At 39.4% G+C, this 22741-nt stretch overlaps 1 protein-coding gene across 3 annotated transcripts in view; it reads left to right on the top strand.

Moving 5' to 3' along the window:
* Positions 1 to 22741, top strand: part of SVEP1 (sushi, von Willebrand factor type A, EGF and pentraxin domain containing 1) — a 2252988-nt gene that overhangs the window by 838521 nt on the left and 1391726 nt on the right. For all 3 annotated transcript variants that reach the window (XM_044061036.1, XM_044061037.1, XM_044061038.1), the window contains exon 11: positions 10211 to 10342. In XM_044061036.1, the coding sequence (XP_043916971.1) occupies positions 10211 to 10342 (132 nt within the window). The remainder of the gene's footprint in view (positions 1 to 10210; positions 10343 to 22741) is intronic.

Consider the following 22741-nt stretch of genomic DNA (forward strand, 5'->3'; position numbering starts at 1 on the left):
GCAACTAACCCTGGGCAAAACTGCAATCCAAATTGTAGCTTGCTACAGATCCCCCCACCACACACCAGGATTCCCACTCATCTTTCCTTGACATACTGGAAAATATTAGGGTTCAACCAAATACCCTAATAATGGGCGATTTCAAGTACCCCACCATTAAATGGGAAAACTACTCATGTACCAACTCCTTCGCTCAATGCTTTTTGGAATTCATAAATTCCAATGCCCTGGATCAGCTTATCCACACCCCCACCAGGGGCAACAATATCCTAGACCTAGTCATTATCAACATGAGTGACCGGTGTTCCACACCTGAAGTCAACTCCTCATTGGTTAGATCCGATAAGCTAATCACCCTAGATATCCACATCCCACCCTCACCCACCATTAAGGAAACCATGGTAAAAAGTTTCTCCAAAGTCAACTTCATGCTTCTTAAGACGGAAGTGGCAAACTTCATAATACCCATGCAGCTGGACAATACAGTTATGACTGCTGAATCTTACAAAAATGCACTCTATGAGCACTTACACGAGTGAATGGATCGTGCTATCCCGAACAGAACCAAGATGCTATGCTCCAAAAAAAGGAAGCCAATCTGGTAGTCCCTTGCCATAAACAAACTCTACAACAGAAGGAAGAAACTGTTGCAAAAGAGAGTAAAATCCTATGAGTGGAGGAGCTCCCTGGTCAGCCTCAGTCAGAAGCTAAGATCCCTTATAAGATCCTCCAAAGCAAGCTACGAAAACAAAATCACCACTAATTCTAAGGACAACCGCAAAGCATTCAATAGCTATGTCAGAAATCTCAATAGCAACACCCAGATCTGGTCTGAGTTACAGCACAATGGCACAAAAATTGCAGAAACAACTGATATTGCCAACATTCTGTCAGATAGGTTCAGTACTAACTTTACCCCCCTCTCACCCCCTAAAGGGCCCATATCGATACAGGAAGAATGCAGAGTCCCTATAATCACAACTACGCAGGTAAAAGTTGAACTCTCTAAAGCCAAAAACACAGCATCCACGGGACAGGGCAACATCCCAGGCTGTGTTTTACACGAACTTCAAAACAAACTGGCTCAGATAAACTCACTAAACTAGGTATAAATTCTTACGTCACAAGATGGGTTGCCAACTGGATCACTGACAGAACCCACACTGTAAAAGTTGCAGACTCCAAATCTGACTTCAAACCAGTGACAAGTGGCGTACCACAGGGTTCAGTCCTGGGGCCTCTCCTGTTTGGTATCTACTTCTCTGAAGTACAGGCTAACACAGAAGGCCTTTGGCTAATGACGTTTGCAGATGACTGCAAACTAAGAGCCATAGTCGAGTCCCCAAATTATGTGAACATCCTACAGAAGAGCCTCACTGAGACAGATGCCTGGTGTCAAAGCCATGGCCTCAAGCTCAATGACAAAAAGTGCATTGTCATCCCCTTTGGTAAAAACTCTGTACCCATGAACTACCACATAGGTGGCAGTCTACTTAACTCTGAATATGTGATAAGACACCTTGGGACCCAGGTGAACAGTAGTCTCTCCTTTGATAATCACATTGCCATAGTAGTCAGGAAATCCTTCTAAGTGGCACACCTCATCACAAAAGAGTTCTCATCCAGGAAAAAAGAGGTCATTGTTCCCCTCTACTCGACACTCATTAGACCCATTATAGAGTACAACGCCCCTTTTTGAATGCACCTCACACGACATCTGTAGCAGCTGGAAAGGCCACAGAAATACCTCACAAAGAGGATTACTGGCCTCAAACAGATGCCCTACACTGACTGTCTCAAAAAACTCCAGCTTTACTCCTTAGCATATCGCCTACTCCGAAGTGATCTCTGCCTAACATATAAAGCCATGTCAAAGCCAGAGCTGCTGGACATGCTATAGCTAAAGAAATCCCAATCCCTCTGAGCTGCACGCTCTAGGGACCTAAACCTTGTCACCACAATAAACAGGACATGCTGGAGGGGTAGCACCCTGGCCCAGAGACTTCCTATACTCTGGAACAAGCTACCCATCTATATCAAGCAAAGTTCCTCATTAGCACTCTTCAAGAAAAATATTGATGAGTGGATGGGAAATAGGAAATACACCCCGGGGATCACTTCTGTGGCTCTGCTTGAAAGGGGCACAGGAAAATAACTTTCTTGGGTGGAGTAAGCCAGGGAACCTTGTTGGCTAGGCTTACTTAGGCCCTTGGGCCAATAGCCTAGTACCTACTTATGAACCTATGAACCTATGAGTATAGCTGGAGTTTCTTTAGACAGTCAGCATAAGGCATCCTCTTTAGGCCTGTGATTCTTTTTGTGAGGTATTTCTGCAGCCTTTCTAGTTTTTGCAGGTGTCTTGTGAGGTACATACCAAACTGGCGATTGTATTCTATAATGGATCTAATGAGGGATGAGTACAGAGGGACAATGACCTCCTTTTTTCTGGATGAGAAGCCCTTCGTGATGAGGTCTGCCACGTAGAAGGATTTTCTAACTGTTGTGGCTATGTAGTTATCAAAGGTGAGACCACTGGCCACCTGTGTCACTAGGTCTCTTATCACACTTTCGGTGTTTAGTGTACTGCTACCTGTGTGGTAGTTCACAGGTACATGTTTTTCCCAAAGGGGCAACTATACATTTTTTGGCATTTAACTTGAGCCTATGAGTCTGGCACCAGGCATCTGTTTTGGTAAGGCCCTGTTGTAGTATATCCTCATCGTTTGAGGATTCAGTAATGGCACCCAGCTTGCAGTCATCTGTGAACTTTGTAAGCCAGAGTCCCTTACTGTTGGCTTGTACTTCAGAGAAGTAGATGCCAAACAAGAGTGGTCCCAGGACAAAACCCTGCGGTACACCACTTGTCACTTGTCTGGAGCTGGATTTGGAGTCGGCAACTTTTACAGTGTGTGTTCTGTCAGTAAGCCAGTTTACAACCCATCGAGTGACATTTGGATTAATGCCCAGCTCAGTAAGTTTAACTATATTTCCAGAGTGGGGGATAGTGTCGATAGCCTTGGCGAGGTCCAAGTAGGCTGTGTGAACCACCTTACCCTTATCCATAGCTCTGGAGACTGATTCAAAGAAGTCAATCAGGTTCAGGGGGCAAGATTGGCCTGTCAGGAACCCAAACTGGGTGGAGTCCAGTGTTTGAAGGTTGCCAATGTCTTTATTTATAAGTTCCAGGATAATACGTTCTATGGCCTTACAGATCAGGCTCCCCCCTTGTGGAGTGAGATGACTGTAATTGTGCACCACTCTGTGGGTAAGAAGCCTGAGGTGAGGCTATAATTAAGCATGATATATAGGTGAGGTGCCAGTTCATTTTGTAATTCATGCAGTACACAGCCCGGGATGTTGTCCGGTCCCATGGATGCTATATTCTTGGCTTTAGAGAGTGCGATTTTTACCTGAGTGGCTGTGATTACAGGAATTTGGCATTCTTTTGGTATTGAAATGGGCCCCTTAGGGGGTGAGAGGGGGGGTGAAGTTGGCACTGAATCTATCTGCCAGGATATTGGTAATATCCTTGGGATCAGTATACCTAGTGCCATTCTGCTGTAGCTCAGAACAGATCTGAGTATTGCCATTTAGATTCTTGACATAGCTATAGAATGCCTTGTGGTTGTCATTGGAATCTTTGGCAATTTTGTTTTCGTAACTAACTTTGGAAGATTTTATGAATGATCTCAGCTTTCTACTGATGCTGGTGAGGGAGTTTTTTGAATCCTGGTTTCTTCCTCTTTTCTGCAACAGTTTCTTCCTTATGGTTGTACTGCTTGTTTATGGCAGAGGACCACCAGATTGGCTTCCTTTTTTTAGAGGACAGCATCTTGGTTCTATTTGGGATGGCTAGGTCCATGCACGAGTGAATGTGCTCGTACAGCACCTTAGTGTAGGATTCAGCAGTTGAACTTCCAGTTCCCATCTGCATGGGTGTCTTGAAGTTTGTTACTTATGACTTGAGAAGCATGAAGTTGGCTTTGGAGAAGATTTTTACAGAGGTTTCCTTAAAGTGGCGTAGGGGTGGAGTGTTGATGTCAAGGGTGATTAGCTTATGGTCTGATCTGACAAACAAGGGGGTGACCACTGGTGTGGAGTATCAATCTCCCATGTTGGTAATGACCAGGTCTAGAATATTGGTACCCCTGGTGGGACTATGAATTAGTTGTTCTAGGGCATTGGAATTTATAAATTCCAAGAACCGTTGAGCAAAGGTGTTGGTACAGGAGTAGTTTTCCCAGTTAATGGCAGGGTAGTTGAAATCACCCAGTATTAGGGTGTTTGGTTGTATCTTAATATTTTCCAGTATGTTTAGAAAGATGTAGTGAGAATCTTGGGGCATGGTGAGGGATCTGTAGCAAGCTACACTTTGTATTGCAGTCTTACCTAGTGTTAGTTGCAGCTGGAGAATTTCAGATGCATTGTGTTGGGCAGCCAGCCTGGAGGTGTGAATATCCTTGGTCAATATGGACACTCCTCCATCTTTAGTGTTTCAGTCCTGGTTTGGTGACCGAAAAGTGTGGTATGAGTTGTAGCCTGGAATTGCAGGGGTGCTCTCTGGAGCTTTGAACCAGGTCTCAGTTACTGCACAGATATCGATGTTCTCCATTTTTAGGAGAGCCTCGAGAGTGCATCTTGAGGTTTAGACTTCTAGCATTGAGTAGCATTACCTGCAGATTTTGCTTTCTTGTACCCATTATGGTGGTAGTTTTGTCCTTTGAGCCTTGCCTAAAAAAGGCACTATAGGGGTGGCAAAAGCCTTAGTAACCTGAATCCCAGGGGCGACAGGTGCAAACCATTTCTTGCAAAGCATCATGGTTTGTCGATCATGTCTTCCCAGGCAGACAGATACTGGATCCACTTTGAATGACACCAGAAGCTTAGCCAATTATTGAAGTCAATCATTTTGTCCTTATACTGTGGTATCATTCTGGGCGCTGACAGGATGCTACTCAGGGGTAGTGTCGTACCTGTCTGGGCTACATGATCTGAGAGCTCTTCCATGTCTCTTTTCATGTAGTCCAGGGAGGTACATCTCAAGTTTTTCACTCCAGCATGGACAATGACAGAGGCATATTTGTACCTGTTGTGGAGTGACTTGAGTGCATGCGTTATGTGGTGGATCCTGGCACCTGACAGGCAACTAACTGTAATGTTCTCCTTGTTCAGTCTGGTGAGTGGGACATCAGTGTGCCTGACTATAGAGTCACCTATAACTAAAGTGTTGGGTACATTGTCTTGTCTTAGGGGCTGCTGTTGGGTGGGACACTGGTGTTGTGAGCTATGTGATGCTTTGGTTGTGTTTGGGGGTGGTGTTTGTTTGCGTTTCAGCTTCAGAGGTCCTTGTTGCTTGGGCAGATTAATGTTAAAAGCCTCCACATATGTGGGTTTAGTGTTGCTATGTGTGGGTTTTGGTGGTGTGGGTTTTGAAGGACTATGTGTTGTTTGAGGTGTTGTGTGGGTGTTAACTTCTCCTATTGACTGTCTAGTACAATCTTGGCTGGAGAGAGATTTGCTTCCAGTTTGGATATGTAAGTGCATCTCTCGCAGGTTGTAGTGTTTGGTGGTAGGAGGAGAGGGTTGTCTGTGTACATGAGGCAATTGCTGCATTGTCCCAGTATTCCCAGATTCACCAGGTGGACAGGAGAAATCACCAGAAGGTGACCCTTGGACATGCCTGGTTAGGTGCTTTCTTTGTGTAGTACAAGAGCTGTTTTCTCTTACTTTTTGGCAAGGTACTTCCAGTTGTAGGCTGTCTAGTGCCTATGACTATTTTCTTTTTATTACCAAGGAGAGGTGAGTGCTTGTAACAAATTAAGGCTTCCTAGTGCTTTTTAGCGAGTTTTAGAGCAAGTGCTAGTCACAGGTATACAGATTTTAGTGCTACTGCTGATAAACTAACTAGTTCTAAGGGAAAATTCGAACAGCAGACTTCCTGGCACCGGGAATAGTTTAACCTTAGCCCCACGGTGCTGCTGTGTATTTATGCCAGAAAGTTGAAAGGGATAGAAATCAGCCCAAAATGGCCAATAAAATTGCAATTTCAGAGCTTGAAGCCACTCCTCTAGTGTTAGATAGGCAGTACAATGCCCCCACTCTCACTGGTAAGCAGTAGGACCTCCCTCTACCACAACAAAGTCTGGATAGCTCTGAACACTGAAACTAAAGTCCTAAAACCAGAAAAGCCTGGAAATTGGACTATTCTAGTTAGAAAAGGCAGGAAATTAGGAAACAAGATAGATTTTTTTTTGGTTAAATCAGGCTAAAAAAATGCAGTTATACAGTAAATAAGCACAGTGTTATTCTTTACAACCTGCAAACTCACTCATACCCAGTAACTAGAACATAACTTGTACAAAACAGAGAATTTCAATCACACTTATTCAGGAGTGGATGGTATTCATTAAGATTTAGTACCCTATAATTGCAAATCTTAACTTAAAAACTCAATCAGTATTTCATAAATTCTACTCAACATGATCTAACCATCCAACAGCAGAAAAAGAACAGCCCATGGGTAACCGTAATGCCATAGTAATATAAGCATAACAGAAGACTCAAATACTTAAAGGCAAAACGCAGCACAATGAGCATGTAAAAATTACCCATGTCGTAGTTTTATTCAGGCAAGCGCTTTCACCACACTGATGTGGCTTCTTCAGACCATAATACAAACATTCACTCTATGTTCCATTTATATAGCAATTTAAATTAAAACATCCAATGAGAACTTTTACCCACAATTCTTCATAATAAATTATTTCCACATCCCCCTCTCCGTGATGACATTATCATAAAAACTCATCCTTAAAGGTACAACATCTCATTTATACACATCTCATAAAACAAGTGTAAACACTCCATTATGACATAAAATATAGCCTTTGCAGATAACAAGACTCATCTAGGTAACCTCCTAGCTTTTAGTACTGGCTTAATAGACAAAACTTCATTGACCCCAGCTCCCTTATCAGCCCTGAGCCTCAATATCCACCTAAGCTCAGCCCCTTGTGTCTTATTCTCCACATTACCCAATCTTACAGTTTCCTTTATAACCTCAATCACTCTAAATTTAAAATTATGTTCAGATCTGGTATTAAGAACATATTTAGCTATAGCATTGCTTATATTGCCATTCCTCACACTGTATAAGTTTTCTCACAGGAAACAGTAAGATTGGGTAATGTGGAGAATAAGACAGAAGGGGCTGAGCTTAGGTGGATATTGAGGCTCAGGGCTGATAAGGGAGCTGGGCTCAATGAAGTTGTGTCTATTAAGCCAATATTAAAAGCTAGGGGGTTACCTAGATGAGTCTTTTAACTGCAAAGGCTATATTTTATGTCATAATGGAGTGTTTACACTCGTTTTATGAGATGTGTATAAATGAGATGTACCTTTAATGATGAGTTTTTATGATGATGTCATCACGGAGAGGGGGATGTGGAAATAATTTATTATGAAGAATTGTGGGTAAAAGTTCTCATTGGATGTTTTAATTTAAATTGCTATATAAATGGAACACAGAGTGAATGTTTGTTATTATGATCTGAAGAAGCCACATCAGTGTGGTGAAAGCGCTTGCCTGAATAAACTACGACTTGGTCGATTTTTACATGCTCATGCTTCATTTTGCCTTTAAGTATTTGAGTCTTCTGTTCTAACCATCCCATGCAGCAAAAACAAAAATCATTTATAACATTTGGCAGTCTTCCATATTCCATTATGCTGCCAGAAAGTCATACTTGCCTACAGCAGGCACCAACCATGCTCTTCTTGCAAAGCTTCAAAGTCTGATAGGCTTTTGAACTGTAACTAGAGTTTTACACTCAGTAGGTAACACTCTGTTAATCTTACATGAACCAACTCTTGTCATAGGTTCACAGGATCATACTTGACTGTTGATCGAATAAATCGTTTGTAGACTAGACACTACAATCTCAATAGTTTCCACCCTGTATTATGATTACATTTAACTACCTACTCCCCTTTTCTATGAGCGAAAGAGTGGCTAGGCCTGGAGTGAATTTACATTTTCCCATATTCTGTCCACTTGGAATAGCAGATGAACTTCAACAGCTACTTGATCACTTGCGTTATCCTCACACTTCAAAGTCTCTGATACATGAGTGATGATTCATCCTACAGAAGGCTTATATTTTGCTCCATAATCACAAAGAAAAAGTACTCTTTTCAAAAAAATGGCCTATCTGACTGCATGACTTCTAAGCAGAACGTACACCTTAGCCTGATATTCAGTCCCTTATGTCTGAGCATTAGCTTGTGTAATGGCAGCATCTCCTTTCTTGCTGCTAAGACAAAAAGTGAGCAATCATTATCAAACAGATGTTGTTTTATATGCACTGGAAGCCTGCCCTTCTCCACCTCCCAACCTCAGTGCCTGCTCTTTTGCAAAATGCTGGAGAATATTAGTTATAATATAGCGGGGCCTCCCTGCTATAGCCAGTTTTCTTCTCCGCAATATACTGTTCATCCTAATTTTACAACATATATATATGCAAATACTTAGCTTCCGGTAGTGTGCCTGACATCTGTTCAACATGTCGGACGCTATCATCATCATTGTCTTTCTGATTTGGAATTCTAAACAGGTGCAGCATTATATTGTTAGTCTTGACTCTGTTTTATCTACTTTTATTTGCATTTATAATATACCTTGCACAGTCATGCATAAATACATCTCCTATCAACCCAGGACCAGAATTTCTTTTAAAACTGCAAAAGCATTTTTGGACCTGGTTATAACAATTTGAGAGCCCAGTAAGCATTGGGAGATATCACAAGGCAAGTACCCTGGTTGTCACTAACTATACATGAAGGTGAAAGTATATACACTCAACAAATCCAACTCCTTCTACTACTTTGATAATATGCAGTGCAGTTACTTGATGGTTTGCAATTATCCAGAAGCTGATGTTTTACAGAAGGGTGATTCAGTTTAGTAATACCCCCAAAGTAGTTACAGCAGTGAGTACACTTGCCCTTCAAATGACTGTATGATAGATGATAGATGATAGATAAAGGGATGTCTGTTCATTCACTCATTTAGTAGGATCATAAACATGTGTTACAACTATGAGTACTGACTTAACCTTTCTAACGACTGTAGGATAGATGAAAGACTGTATAGTCATGTTCATTGTATCTGCAAACAATATGGTACATTGAGTTATTAGGAATGGGGACAACAATGTGTGATGTCAGCTTCAATACACAGAAATCAACAGCATTTCCTTCTGGAGTAACAGCACATACAGATTTGATATTTGTTAGCACTGCATGGCTGCTCTGAAGAGGGTCATAAAAAGAATCACTCATATGTCCCCTCACTGCATTTATTGGCCATTCAATAACGTTCACATATCTTGGGTATGTGACACTGCAAAAAAAGGTGATAATTACTGTGCAGCAGAAGAAAATGGATCACATGGAGTTGTATAACCACTGGATTTTGTAAAAGAGCAGTTAGACAAGGCTCACTTGTATCCCATGTGTTCCATACCATGCATTAGAGGAAAGCTCTCTTATGATGTTTAGGAACATTATTCTGACCCTAACAGAGATAGTAGAGAGAAAATAATTCTGTGACTAGTTGCTGCAGACTTCTAATAACAGATGCTTTTGTGTTTCAGCCGAGTGATGTCTCCAGGCGTTTCTGTAGTTACCTCCTACTGCTCCTCTAGGCGTCAAATATTGCCTGTTCATATTTGCATTAATAATTCCAAAACCATGTTACATACAAGGTATCGGAAAATTTTATCTTGAAGCACACATGATAGCGAACACAATTGTATTGATATATGACCTCTGTCAATGGGCATTTGTTAAAAATGTAAGGTGATAACTTCAATTTTTAAATGCTGAAGCCACGCCCACTAGGAGTTACTCAAAAGAGCTCTACTGGAGGGAATGAGCAGATGGCCTTCTCATAATGATATTTTCTCCAAAGAGTCCTTCGATGAAGATATTAAATAGTTGTATTCAAATATGTTAGTATATGAATGTGTAAAATGATGATTTCTTTTTGATTAGACATTAACCATGTGGAGGAATAAATATAGCTGGCTGTATGTAGATAAATTGTAATTCGGCATTATTAAGTTATTCTGATGGCTGTTACTAGAAACATTTTCCAGTCTGGGTACTGTGATAGTATTGCTAATTAATGACATTTTTCTTTTTGCTGCAGGGGCACTGCTATCTATAAGCCATACACATTCTCCAGGTGACATTTTCCCTCAAGGGGAGACACTAGTGCAGTATGTTGCCACTGACCCATCAGGAAATAACAGGACCTGTGATATTCACATCATCATAAAAGGTACATTAATGGCAGTGACTGCACGAAACATGTACATTTCAATGATTTTTTTTTACAATTAAGTTTTCTCTGCAAGAAGTATTGATGTTATAGTGGTTTCTGTTAAAACTATCAATAGTCCATACATGCGTGAATGAAAGAAAGGCGTTTGGTGGACGCAGTGCTCATAAGTTACATATTTATGCTTTACAGCAAGATGACTTAAAAAGCATGAGTGTTTACCAACATGTTTTAAGTAATATGAAAAAATGTACTTAAAGTCAAATAAACCAGCAGCCAGGTCACAACTGTATTTTGGAAAGAACAAGGAACAAGCTGAGTCGTCTCGAATAATTCACCAGCCAGTAATAAAATAAAAAATGAGAGATGGACCTGCGGAACGCAAGGGTTTTATTACAAAAATAGGTTAAGCACTTTCGTCTTGAAATGTACAAGACTTCTGAAGTCTTGTACATTTCAAGACGGAAGCACCAGGTCCGTCTCTCGTTTTTTATTTTATAACTGTATTTTAGAGACAAACCTTTCTGCAGGAAACATCATGGTGTACAGTGTATTACCAATTAATTTGTCAATTCTCTAAGGGCTAAGTATTGCAGCTGCACATAAGTTAATGTATTGTGCATGGACTTTGTGAACACATAGCATATGTATCTCATGGTAAAATGTATTAAACCAACACAAACATAAATATAAATACTTCATTTTCCTCAAGACAAAATAATGTTCAAAATATACGCGTTATAAAGGGCAGAATATTTCTGCAGCTATCAAACTCAAACAGAACTCCTGTTGATGGGAAATTTGCCTTTTCTTCTTTCTTCCCACTTACCTTGTTTTATGGTGTGATACGTACGGTACCCCATTTATCCAGATATCTTTTGTTTTGGGGTCTTCACCATGCCTATTGTTTGGAAAGTATCTTTCAGAATCTTGATATAAAATGTGAAGTTGACAGGTGAACTTGTGCCATAATTCTTTTCTACAAATAGTTACAGATCTCATACTGTAACCTTTGATGTAGAATGTAACCCAAGGTTTGTCTTCAAAATGTATCTGCTTTCATTGGTGTCCACCCAGATTGTTTATAATTAACTTACTGTAAGTTAATTAGTGTTTTTCCTAATGATCTCTGTGACCACAGCCCTATATTTTTGAGGTGTGCTGTGTGCTAACTGTTCAACAGCCACATAACAGCTATTATCATTTCTCAAGAGATTTCACTGTCAAATAGTCTGTTGTCTTACAAAATGAAAGACATAAAACATATTTAGAATGGCTCTACAAGAAGTGCCTCTGAAATATTTGATTGTCTTTTCTACACATCTATGAGTGCATTACCATGTGACCCTTATGTCACCACATAATGTCACATGTTTTTAAAAAGTCTTAGACATTACTAATTTAATCATTCTGAACGCAATTAACATTCTTCTTTTAAAGACGCATTTTAGTTTTACTTCTGCACTGCATATTTCATCACAGAGTCAAGTGATCATTCTTTTAGCAAACCTGAAATGATACATATAGAATCCTGAGTCTTGGGTCGATACAGGTTTATCCAAAACATACTTGTGAAGTATCAACATACCTGAGTTACATGGTTTTCTGAGCATTCCATAGGTCACTTGACATCATCACGGATACAACACCTTGATTCTGAGAAAAATACAGGGACTCCAAACCATGACCTATGTGGACAGGCTGAAAGCCCTGTCACTTTAGTCTATATCTTATAGGCTGCTGAGAGGTGACTTGCGCCTGGCCTATAGGGCAATCTCCAACCCTGCCTTAATGGAAATGCTTCACATCCATAAGTCAAATGGCTCAAGAGTCACTCACTCTAGAGATATCAACCTAACTTATGACATTAACAGATCATGTGGAGAGACAGACAAGTCTCCCAGAGACTGCTGCTTCTCTGGAATAGACTCCCTATTCATATAAAATAGAGTTCCTCACTGACCCTATTCAAATGCAAGCTAGATAATTGCATGGGAGACAACAAATTCACCCCTGGGGTGACACCCATGTGTCTCATGGACAGGGGTAGCCGGAGTTGATCACAGATCCACTCTGCTTATAAATTTACTCTGCAAACTATCCAAAAAAGAGTAAATGGGGATACTTGGGATTAGCATGGCTAGGCTTGTAAAGTCTCTAAGGCTGCTAGAATAGCAACCTCCGATGAATCTACGAATCTATGAAAAGCTGTAATAATGTAAAGAGATAATAGACTCAGGACCTTTACCTGAAGTACCACTAACAGTTATTCATGCAACTGCATTATGGGATAGCTCTCATTATGAGTCATCCTCCATTTTCGCTTCCCTTTCCTGCTTCATCATAGCATATCAGCCTGCCCCTCAGCTATTGTCAGTATATCCAATTCAGCTTCACAGTGACCTTCCAGTTAGCAGCCTTGTTGTACCTGAAGGCAGGAATCCATCCAAGATGTTAACTTACTGTGTACTGACTGTACTACCCAACCTGATATCCATCTTTGAAGAAGCAGTTTTTCTTCTACATGCACTCTGCTCTTTACTTGTCATATAAAGTCACCCCTGATCTCCGAGCCCTGAAACTCTCATTAGTATCCACATATTTCTACTTTTATCTCTGCAAATGTACTATATTAATGGACCTTACTGCTATTACTGGGGTGCTATAAACCTTTGCTTAGAGTGTGATGCATATTGTCCATTTATTACTAGTTTAACATTGAATTCCTCATGTTTACATTTACATTGTTTAGCTAAATGTCATACCTGTTTTCTTGCTGGTGTCACTGCCAAAGTCAAAGTAAACTTTGTTGTCATTCAGAATCACTCAAGTGCAAAAACTTGTATCCCATATCTCCAAACTCAAATGTGCAGATATCGCATAGACTTAATACAACAAGGCATTAATACATTTATAACTCCTTACTCTATTCAATAATGTTCTAGCTAGATAATCCTAATATTGTACATAAATTAAACTCACTTTAACATTTATTATACAGTGATCTCTTTGCTTGCTTGAGTATTGCACAATACTGAGCTAAGACATTGCATTAAAGACTAACATTGAGTATAGCCCAGAATGAGACATTCATGAGTATTGCATTGATGGCTGAGTTATAGATTAGCATTAGATGCTGCACTATAATAAGACATTTCTCTGGCCTTACTACTGTCCCTGATGATCAATGAATTTAAGTAAAGGCCCAGATATATGGCTTGGAGCATGATTGTTAAAAGAGTTCAACAGTCTGATGGTATGTGGAAAGAAGCTATTTCTAAATCATGTAGTTCTGCATCTTATGCTACACTGGCGCTTGCCAGATGATAGCTACGTGAGGGTGCAGCTCTTCATTATTCCTGTGACACTGCCTAGACATCTGGATATGTGAAGGTCATAAATGGCTGGTAGGGTGATCTTGATGGTCCTCTCAGCTGCCTTCAACACTCTCTGGGGAGTCTTGCGCTCAGAGCTAGAGCAGCTTCCATACCATACTTTGAGGCTGTTTGTCAGGATGCTTTCTGCGGTACCCCTGTAGGAGGTTGAGAGAACTGCTGATGGTATGTTTGCCCTCCTCAACCTTCTCCAAAAGTGTAGCCTCTGATATGCCTTCCTGACAATGATTTGCATGGGTAGACCAGGACAAGTCCTCATCAATATTTATTTATTTATTTAGTTATTTATTTTACATCTCTTAACTGGGAAAGTCCACTGGACACAGGTCCTTTTTCAGTGGAGGCCTGGGGAGAAAAGCTCCAAAATAACAAACAAACATAATGTATAACATATAGCATATAGCTTATCAGATCTAGAACATTACAGTCAGGTCAGTTAGACATAATTCAGATATCAGATAAGGTCACACCCCCAGAAACTTGATGTGTCTCACTCTGTCCACTGCTTCTCCTTTGATGGTTTGAGGAGAATGTTACTTGCTTTTTTTTCCCATAGTCCACAATTATTTCCTTTGTATTGTTCACGTTTAGTGTTAAGTTGTTACAGTTCACACCAGGTAATCAGTTGTTCTACCTTAGCCCAGTACGCTGCTTCATCATCTTTGCTGATGAGACCCACCACTGTTGCACCATCAGCAAACTTGATGATGTGATTAATGTTGTACCTCACTGTGAAGTCATGTGTTAGCAGGGAGAACAGTAAGGGACTCAATACACAGCCTTGAGGAGCTCCAGTATTCAGAATGATGCAATCCGAGGAGTTAGTTCCTATGCACACTTTCTGAGGTCTGTCCATGAGAAAGTCCAGAATCCAATTACAAAGTGGTGTGTTGATGCCTAGTTGAAGCAGCTTCCTTACCAGCTGTACAGGGATGAGTGTATTAAAAGCAGAACAGAAGTCAGTGAATAGTGTAGTTGTTTTTAATTTCTAGGTGGTCCAGCGATAAGTGAAGCGCCAGTGCTATGGCATCTGCAGTGGAGTGGTTTGCTCGGTAAGCAAACTGCTGTGGGTCAAGATCCACAGGTAGCTTAGATGTTATTGCATCTTTGACTAGCATCTCAAACTTTTCATCACAGTGGAGGTTAAGCTACAAGGCAGTAGTCATTGAAGCATGATGGTGATGATATTATTGTCATGCTTTTGAAGTTTTTGGGAACTATTTCCTGACTTAGAGAGATAATAAAGGTATCCATGAGGATATCTGTTAATTGAATTGCACAGTTTCTGAGTACTCACTTAAGGATTTTGTCATGCCCAGCTGTTTTTCTCTTGTTAACCCTGCACAATGTCCTGTGGACATCAGCTGGATTTAAGGGTGAGCGCCACTTCATTTTGACCAGTGGGCATTTTTGTCACTCTTGTTTTGTTCCCGTCTTCAAATTTGCTGAAGTAGACATTGAGCATGTTAAGGAATTCCTTATAGTCCTCACACTGTGAAGATAAGGTCTGTAGTCTGTTATTTTCTGGATACCTTGCCATAGGTGCCTGGAGTCTTTTTGGTCAGATAAGTAGCTCTGGATCTTCCTACCATAGGTACATTTTGCTTCTCTCACTCCTTTGTTAAGAATTGCTCTGGCTGTTCTGAGGCATCCTTGTCTCCAGACTTAAAGCCTGCATTCCTTGCTTTCAGAAGTGCATACACCTTGCTAATCAACCACGGTTTATGGTTGATACATGTGATGATGTTTTTGGTGACTGTTACATCATCCACACATTTTGAGATGTAACCCACCACCACCTCAGTGAACTCCTCTGGTTTATATGTTGATCCACAGTAGCTGGCTCTTTAAATATGCTCTGGTCTGTACTTTTGAAACAGTCTTGGAGTGCTGAGACTGCACCCTCTGGCCATATCCTTACTTGTGTCACTGTTGGTTCCCCCTGGTTAGCATCAGTTTATATGCTGGTAGTAACATGATGGAGAGGTGGTCAGAGTTGGCCCAGGTGTGGGTGAGGCAATGCCTTATATGCTATCTGTAGACCTTATCCAGAATGTTCTCTCCCCTGGGTGCAAAGTCTATATGCTGGAGGAAGTGAGGCAGAACTGTTTTCAGGTTGACTTGGTAGAAGTCACCTGCCACTATATGAACACATTCAGGGTTTCAGTTTTGCAGCTCATTTATAGCCTGATATAATGTGTTCAGTGCCTCATTTGTATTGGCACTGGGAGGAATGTAGACGAATGTGATGTTGAACTCTCTTGTTAGATAAACAGGTCTACATTTCAGTGACATGAGCTCTGTACTTTCAGAGTAGTGAGAGGAGACCATCTCACAGCTGGTAGACCAACTGTTGTGGATATATATGCAGACACCTCCCCCTCTGGACTTTCCACTGAGAGATTATATTCTGTCTGCCCTAAAAAGTGACACCCCCTGCACGTGAACTGCACTGATGCGGTTCATGTGATTTACTTGGAGAATCAAGTAACACTGAACATGGAAACTCTTGAGAGAAAAAGACTGGTCTATCTGGTATGTGTATTTGTTTTAACAGATAATACATAAATCCTTGCTAACCAGTATCGCTCTTCTTCCTGGATCCTCTTAGAACTTTACTCAAGCATTTTCAAATTCGAGAAGTGCTGGTAATTACAAAGCCTGTTTAGAAATGCTATTCCATTCATCAAGAGACCTAGCTGTGAAGAAATGCTTCCCATTGTTAGCCCTGAGTTGTCCTTCTGTTATTACTTGCTAGTGTTCCCTTGATCAGAATCAGAATCAGAATCACATTTATTGGCAAAGTATGCACGCATACAAGTAATTTGACTTCGGTTTCAGTGACTCTCCAAGTATGAATTACATAAACAACATACATACATACAACTATTAAGAACAAGACAAAAAAGTAAATATACATATACATACAAGGTGCAAAGTGCAACTCAGTGTAAGATATACTGAAATAAACTCTGAAAGAAACAAGTATTAACAATATGTAAAGAATACTGCAGAATCCTCAGAGGCTTGATATAAAAACTACCCCAACCTAATAAGCTGAGTTAACTGTTTATGAACTTGATGGCCTGTGGAAAAAACTGTTCTTATATCTGCTTGTTTTGGTGTGTATTAATCTATAATGCCTGGCTAATGGTAATAGTTCAAAAAAGATGGTGGCCTGGATGCAAAGGGTCGGTGATGATCTTCCCTGCCCTTTTCATGACTCTGGAATAGTACAGGTCCTGTAAGGAGGGCAAACTAGCACCAATGATATTTTCGGCAGATCTGACTATTCAATATAACCTATTTTTGTCATGATTAGACAGAGATCCATACCACACTGTTATGGATGAGCTGAGAACAGATTCAATGACTGCTGTATAGAACTGAATCAACAGTTCCTGTGGGAGATTGAACTTCCTCAGCTATCGCAGAAAGTACATTTGCTGTAGTGCCTTTTTAATGATGGACACTACACTGGTCTCCCACTTCAAGTCCTGGCAGATTATAGATCCCCAAATCATGAAGGATTCCACAACTGACACAGCAATATTAAATATAAAGAGGGGGGATAATATTGTAGTACCACTCCTAAAGTCCACTGACATCTCCACAATTTTAAAAGTGTTCAGTTCCAGATTATTCTGACAGCACCAAAGGGCCAGCTGCTAAACCTCCTGTCTGTATGCAGACTCATCACCATTCCTGATGAGCCCAGTGATAGTTGTATTGTCTGCGTATTTAATAAGTTTGACAGAGGGGTCCTTAGAGGTACAGCCATTAGTGTAGAGGGAGAATAACAGTGGGGAGAGCATAAATCCACAATCAAAAGACACTACCCACCTTAACATTAGCTGCATTCACTTAATTAAATATCCGTATTGCCCTAAGTTTTCTTTTTCTCATGCTGTGCATAACCTTAGCCTTGCTTTAAAGTTCTTCTGGTACTGATTTTGTACAAATGCATTATTTTTCTCTGCCTCTGATCTGTTCTGTCAATATCCATGAAGAGATGAGGCATATTAAAAGAAGAAACCTACATTGCAAGTGACACATTTATATATATATATATATATATATATACATATATATATATATATATATATATATATATATATATATATATATATATATATATATATATATATATATATATATATATATATATATATATATATATATATATATATATATATATATATATATATATATATATATATATATATATACATATATATATATATATATATATATATATATATATATATATATTTGTGTCTTACGTACAAAATCTCTTTTCATCATATCCACTCAGCCATTTGTATAAACTCTATTGCAAATGTTTTTATGTCATCTACAAAGATATACATTCTCCCTCCTTATCCCAGAATTGTTCCCTGGATAACATTGAATGTTCTTAAGTACCAGCAGAGAAATGGGTATAAAAAAAGCATTAGCACTGAACAAGCTGCCATTTGTGTCCTTCTTTAAACAGCCTCCAGTATTTCTAGCAAATATATTGCTGTAAACTGTGTTTTATTTCTTTGTAACATGGAGTCATTTAATTCACCCAGAAATGTAATCATGCTAACAATCACCAAAGTAATCATGCTAACAATTACCAAACAAAGTAACCATAATTTCTTATATCCCTACAGACTTAAAATGACTGCCATCATTTTCAGTTAATTACTTTCTGAGAAACTCATTTGTTCAGTCTCCAATTTCAAACTGTGAACTAAAGAACAAACTTTTCCCATCAAACAGCTGTATTTTAAAACAAGAGAAAAGGTGAAGTTTTACCATAATTATTTCAGCTATTATATACTCATTAATGTGTGAGTGACACATTTATAATAGTCTTATACCTCTCAGAGACCCTGACCCATATCTGGAAGGTATTGGGCACATTGTAATTGGTCTGCATCAGGAGCAAATGTCTGCAGTGTTTAAAATTAGTCCATAATCAAGTGAAATATAGCTGTAACGTGGGCTTCTTACAGCAGGTCAAGACCCTAATGCTCAATGGCAAGTTCTTCAAAGGCAGGGACTCGACTGTACTATATCCTGTTTGCCCAGCTGCTCACGCTTGAACTCAAATATGAGTTCAGCCAAGCAGCTGGCATATGTTAAAAGCTTGCATTCTAGGGAAGAAAGTGCTGAAATGCTTGCAAACCAAGTAAGTCAGGGAGGGGGAGTTTAGGTTTACAGAAGGGAGGGACATTTAAGGGAGCAATTGGGAGTTTAGGTTTAGGGAGGGGAGGTGTATTTTAGGTTTAGGGAGTGATCAGAAAAGTACTGTTAGGGAAGGGAGGGAAAGTTTTTTAGGGTTTTGGGGCAACTGGAAGGTTAGGATAAGGGTTAGGGCGGAGAGGGTGCTTCTAGATTTAGGAATCCAGAGTTTAGGTTTAGGGACAGGGTGGGAATTTTTGTGTTTATGATCAGGCAGGGTTCTGGTAGGGTTGATTACCCTGTTGTTTCTTCACAGGCATTGAGTTAGTAGGAGTTAGAAATTCTTGCCAGTACAAGAAAGTAGCAGCAGGGAAGTGTGTCGCTAACTAATGATACTCGATCACTTGCAGTAGACTCCTATAAGTTTGTTAGTAAATGATAGTTGTAACATAATATATTTTATGCTCACATTTTTATTTAATATAGGTTTGTAAGGTAACATAATTAGCATATTTGCAAACTACCAGTCACTTGTCATGTCAGTACTATGGGCTCTGCTGAATTTAGATCTACCAAGAATCATATAAACAATAAACTTAATGCCTTTTCTTTTCTATTAAGATAATATTCTCTGGCAAAAAAAAAAAAAAAACAGATTTAACCATACTTCATGTGGGCCACAGGTAGTGACATCCTTGTGATCACCCACTTGCAGGCTTATGCAAAAAAAAATGGTTTACTTTGATATAGTGAAGCATCACTTAACAATGCCTGATTTACTAACTTCAGTTTCCAGTACCACTATTAGACTGGAGCATGTTAGGAAAATAAATTTACAAATGTAAAGCATTTTTGCAGGGATTCTTTATCATCCTACAGCCCAATGCCTCGATATACTTCCTCCATGGTCAAACCCACTTAGAAAAATAAACACAGCAATAACTACCTGAACGATGCTCCCTCATAAGCATCAGTAGGAAATGGGGGATAAAAGTAACAGAAAAAAAGGGCAACAGGATAAAAATCACAAAAAAATGAGCAACAAAGGATAATCTCAGAGAAAAGAACAAGAAAAGGAACCTTCAGATTTTATAATAAGTCAAAATGTTTAGTTGTCAAGTTTTCCTGTTGTCTAAAGAACACAGCAGCAAAGGTCTAATATTAAAAAAGATTTGCACTGAAGATTCTCTCCATTAAACCTTTATTGAACCATATTCTAGGGACACTGATTTACAGTTATAAAAAAATGAATTTCCATTTTGCATGAGATTAATTACAAGAGTTATAGCCATGATTTTTCACTGGAATTTCCAGTCATTGCTGATTTCATTATATTTTTTAGTAAATCTGTTTATGTGTAAAATGAAAACAAATTAAAAGTACAGGGCACTCACTAAAGCACACTGTTTGTATTGTAAGTTATAGATGCAAGAAGAAATACATTTTGTAGTGAATGTGTGCTATGGGGTAAAATGCATAATGCCTATGTTTTCCTAATCCTAAAGAACCTGAAAAACAGTGACCCTGTCCAGTACTGACACCAATTTACAAAAAAGTAGTAAGTATTTTAACTTAAATCTATCAGCATGGGAGGGCATGGTTATAGACCATGTTGCTTTGTTAAGGATGGCCTGCACCTGTCCTCCCTGGGATTCAGATAATGGCTAAAACTTTATCCGCCCTGTTAGAGCATTTTTTAGGCAATAACAAAACTACCAACGCAGACAAAAAAATCTCAAAGCAGCCTTAAAGTGTTACTGCTCAGTTGTAAGAGCCCAAACAAGAAACTCCACACCCTACAAGATCTTCTCACTCTGGGGAATGTGGACATCTGTGCTGCTACCGAGACTTGGTTTAAAGCCCCAGAAAGTACTTCAGCAGTGCAAGGCTACAGTGCCTTCCACATATTTAGGCCAACAGCAGCACAAACAGGGGCTAAAGGAAGAGGTGTCTACATTAACATCAAATACAACTCCAGGTTGGTTAAACAGGATGATACCCTGGAGTTTATCCACATCCAAGTCCCCACAGACAAGGTTCCATACCATATCCTAGGCAAATACAGGTAACCCTATATGCCCCACAAAGCTCACACTTTTTACCTAGACTACTAGAGGCACTCACCATCCAACCAATTTCCCTATTCATGGGAGATTTTAACTACTCCTCTATAGACTGGGAAATATACATTCATTCTCACAGGCACAGCATTTCCTGGATTTTATCAACACAAACATCCTGGCCTAGACAGTGTGCACTACAACCAGAAGATCAAACATGCTAGGCCTAGTACATAAACATGGGAGAACATTGCACCCTTGTCTGTGATTTGTCCTCATTGGTGAGGTCAAACTACAAAGCTGTTTCCTTTGAAATAAAAAAATCAACCCAGAAACCTCAACCAAACATGTAACAGTTAGGAACTATGGTAAAGTAAACAACATCTGATTAAGCAATAGTTTGTAGAAATTTACTGCTCCCCCAAACCATGAGAACACAGCTACCTGTGCAGAATTATTCACAGGAAGCCTGTGCAAACATGTAAATGGCTGCATTGAAGCTGCAGTACCTACCAGAAGTAAGCCCAAATCTTACACCCAAATAAAACCCGAATGGAAGAATCCTTACATTAACAGTGTGTATAACAAAAGAGAAAATGTCATGGCCAAAAACAGAAAGATCAACTCTCATAGAGACAAGAGTTCTCTGATTCAACTAAACAGGAAATTAAGTGGTCTAATAAACTCCAAAAAGGCCAATTATTAGATCAGGTAGCCTCCCAGGCTAAGGAAAATTACAAGCCCTTCTTCAGCTATGTCAGAAACCTTAAACGTAACACTCAACAGTGTGTAGAACATGTCATAAATGGCATATATATATATATATATATATATATATATATATATATATGTGTGTGTGTGTGTGTGTGTATATATATATATATATATATATATATATATATATATATATATATATGTTTGTGTGTGTGTGTGTGTGTGTGTATATATATATATATATATATATATATATATATATATATATATATATATATGTGTGTGTGTGTGTGTGTGTGTGTGTGTGTGTGTGTGTGTGCACCCTGAATTCCCCATCCAGTCAGCTGCTTTCAGGCTTTCAGGGACACCCATAAACCAGGCCCTGCCTTGCTGGATGCAGTTATGGTGCTTGGCATGCCTGTCCCTGACCTGATTTATAGCCGCTGAAATTATTTCCCACTATGATATCCAGTCTCCCCCTGGTTTAAGGACATCAGAAAATGTATCTGCCACTCTCCCTCTAGGTCATGTCCATTCACACTTAACCTCCCTGGTTGGTCTCTCCAGCTCATGGGACATTAACTGATCCGTCATCATCTTATTCACTTTCATTGTTTAATCCATGTACACCATAGACCTTTTAATGATCAGATGTCTGACTCTCTAATATTAGAAACCAATTCATATGTTTGTGACTTATTACTTTGATTTTGCATTTCCTGTCCTTTAAGTTGAAATTAGGTTGTTGTAATCTACTCAGTAGCAGGGCCAGTCCATTGTTATGCTCTTTCCATGCACTTGCCTTCCTAGGACAGTATTACATATACAAAGTTTTGAGCCTTATATTCTGGGAATTCTGAGAAAAAACTTAGAATGCAGCATTTTTTAAACCACTTTTCAAAAGTATTTAATATTCTCTTTTAATTACTTTATTTAAATATTGGCTTTCTTTATAACAACGATAGCATGAATCACCCACTGTGTTGGTTCTGATTCCTTCCTAATGGCAACTCAGTTTCTCATTCTTTTTAACCCTTGTTCTACTTTACTTTTGACTG

This window comes from Protopterus annectens, chromosome 2.part0 (genome assembly GCF_019279795.1).
Source record: "Protopterus annectens isolate FY-2018-M chromosome 2.part0, PAN1.0, whole genome shotgun sequence".
Taxonomy (NCBI): Eukaryota; Metazoa; Chordata; order Ceratodontiformes; family Protopteridae; genus Protopterus; species Protopterus annectens.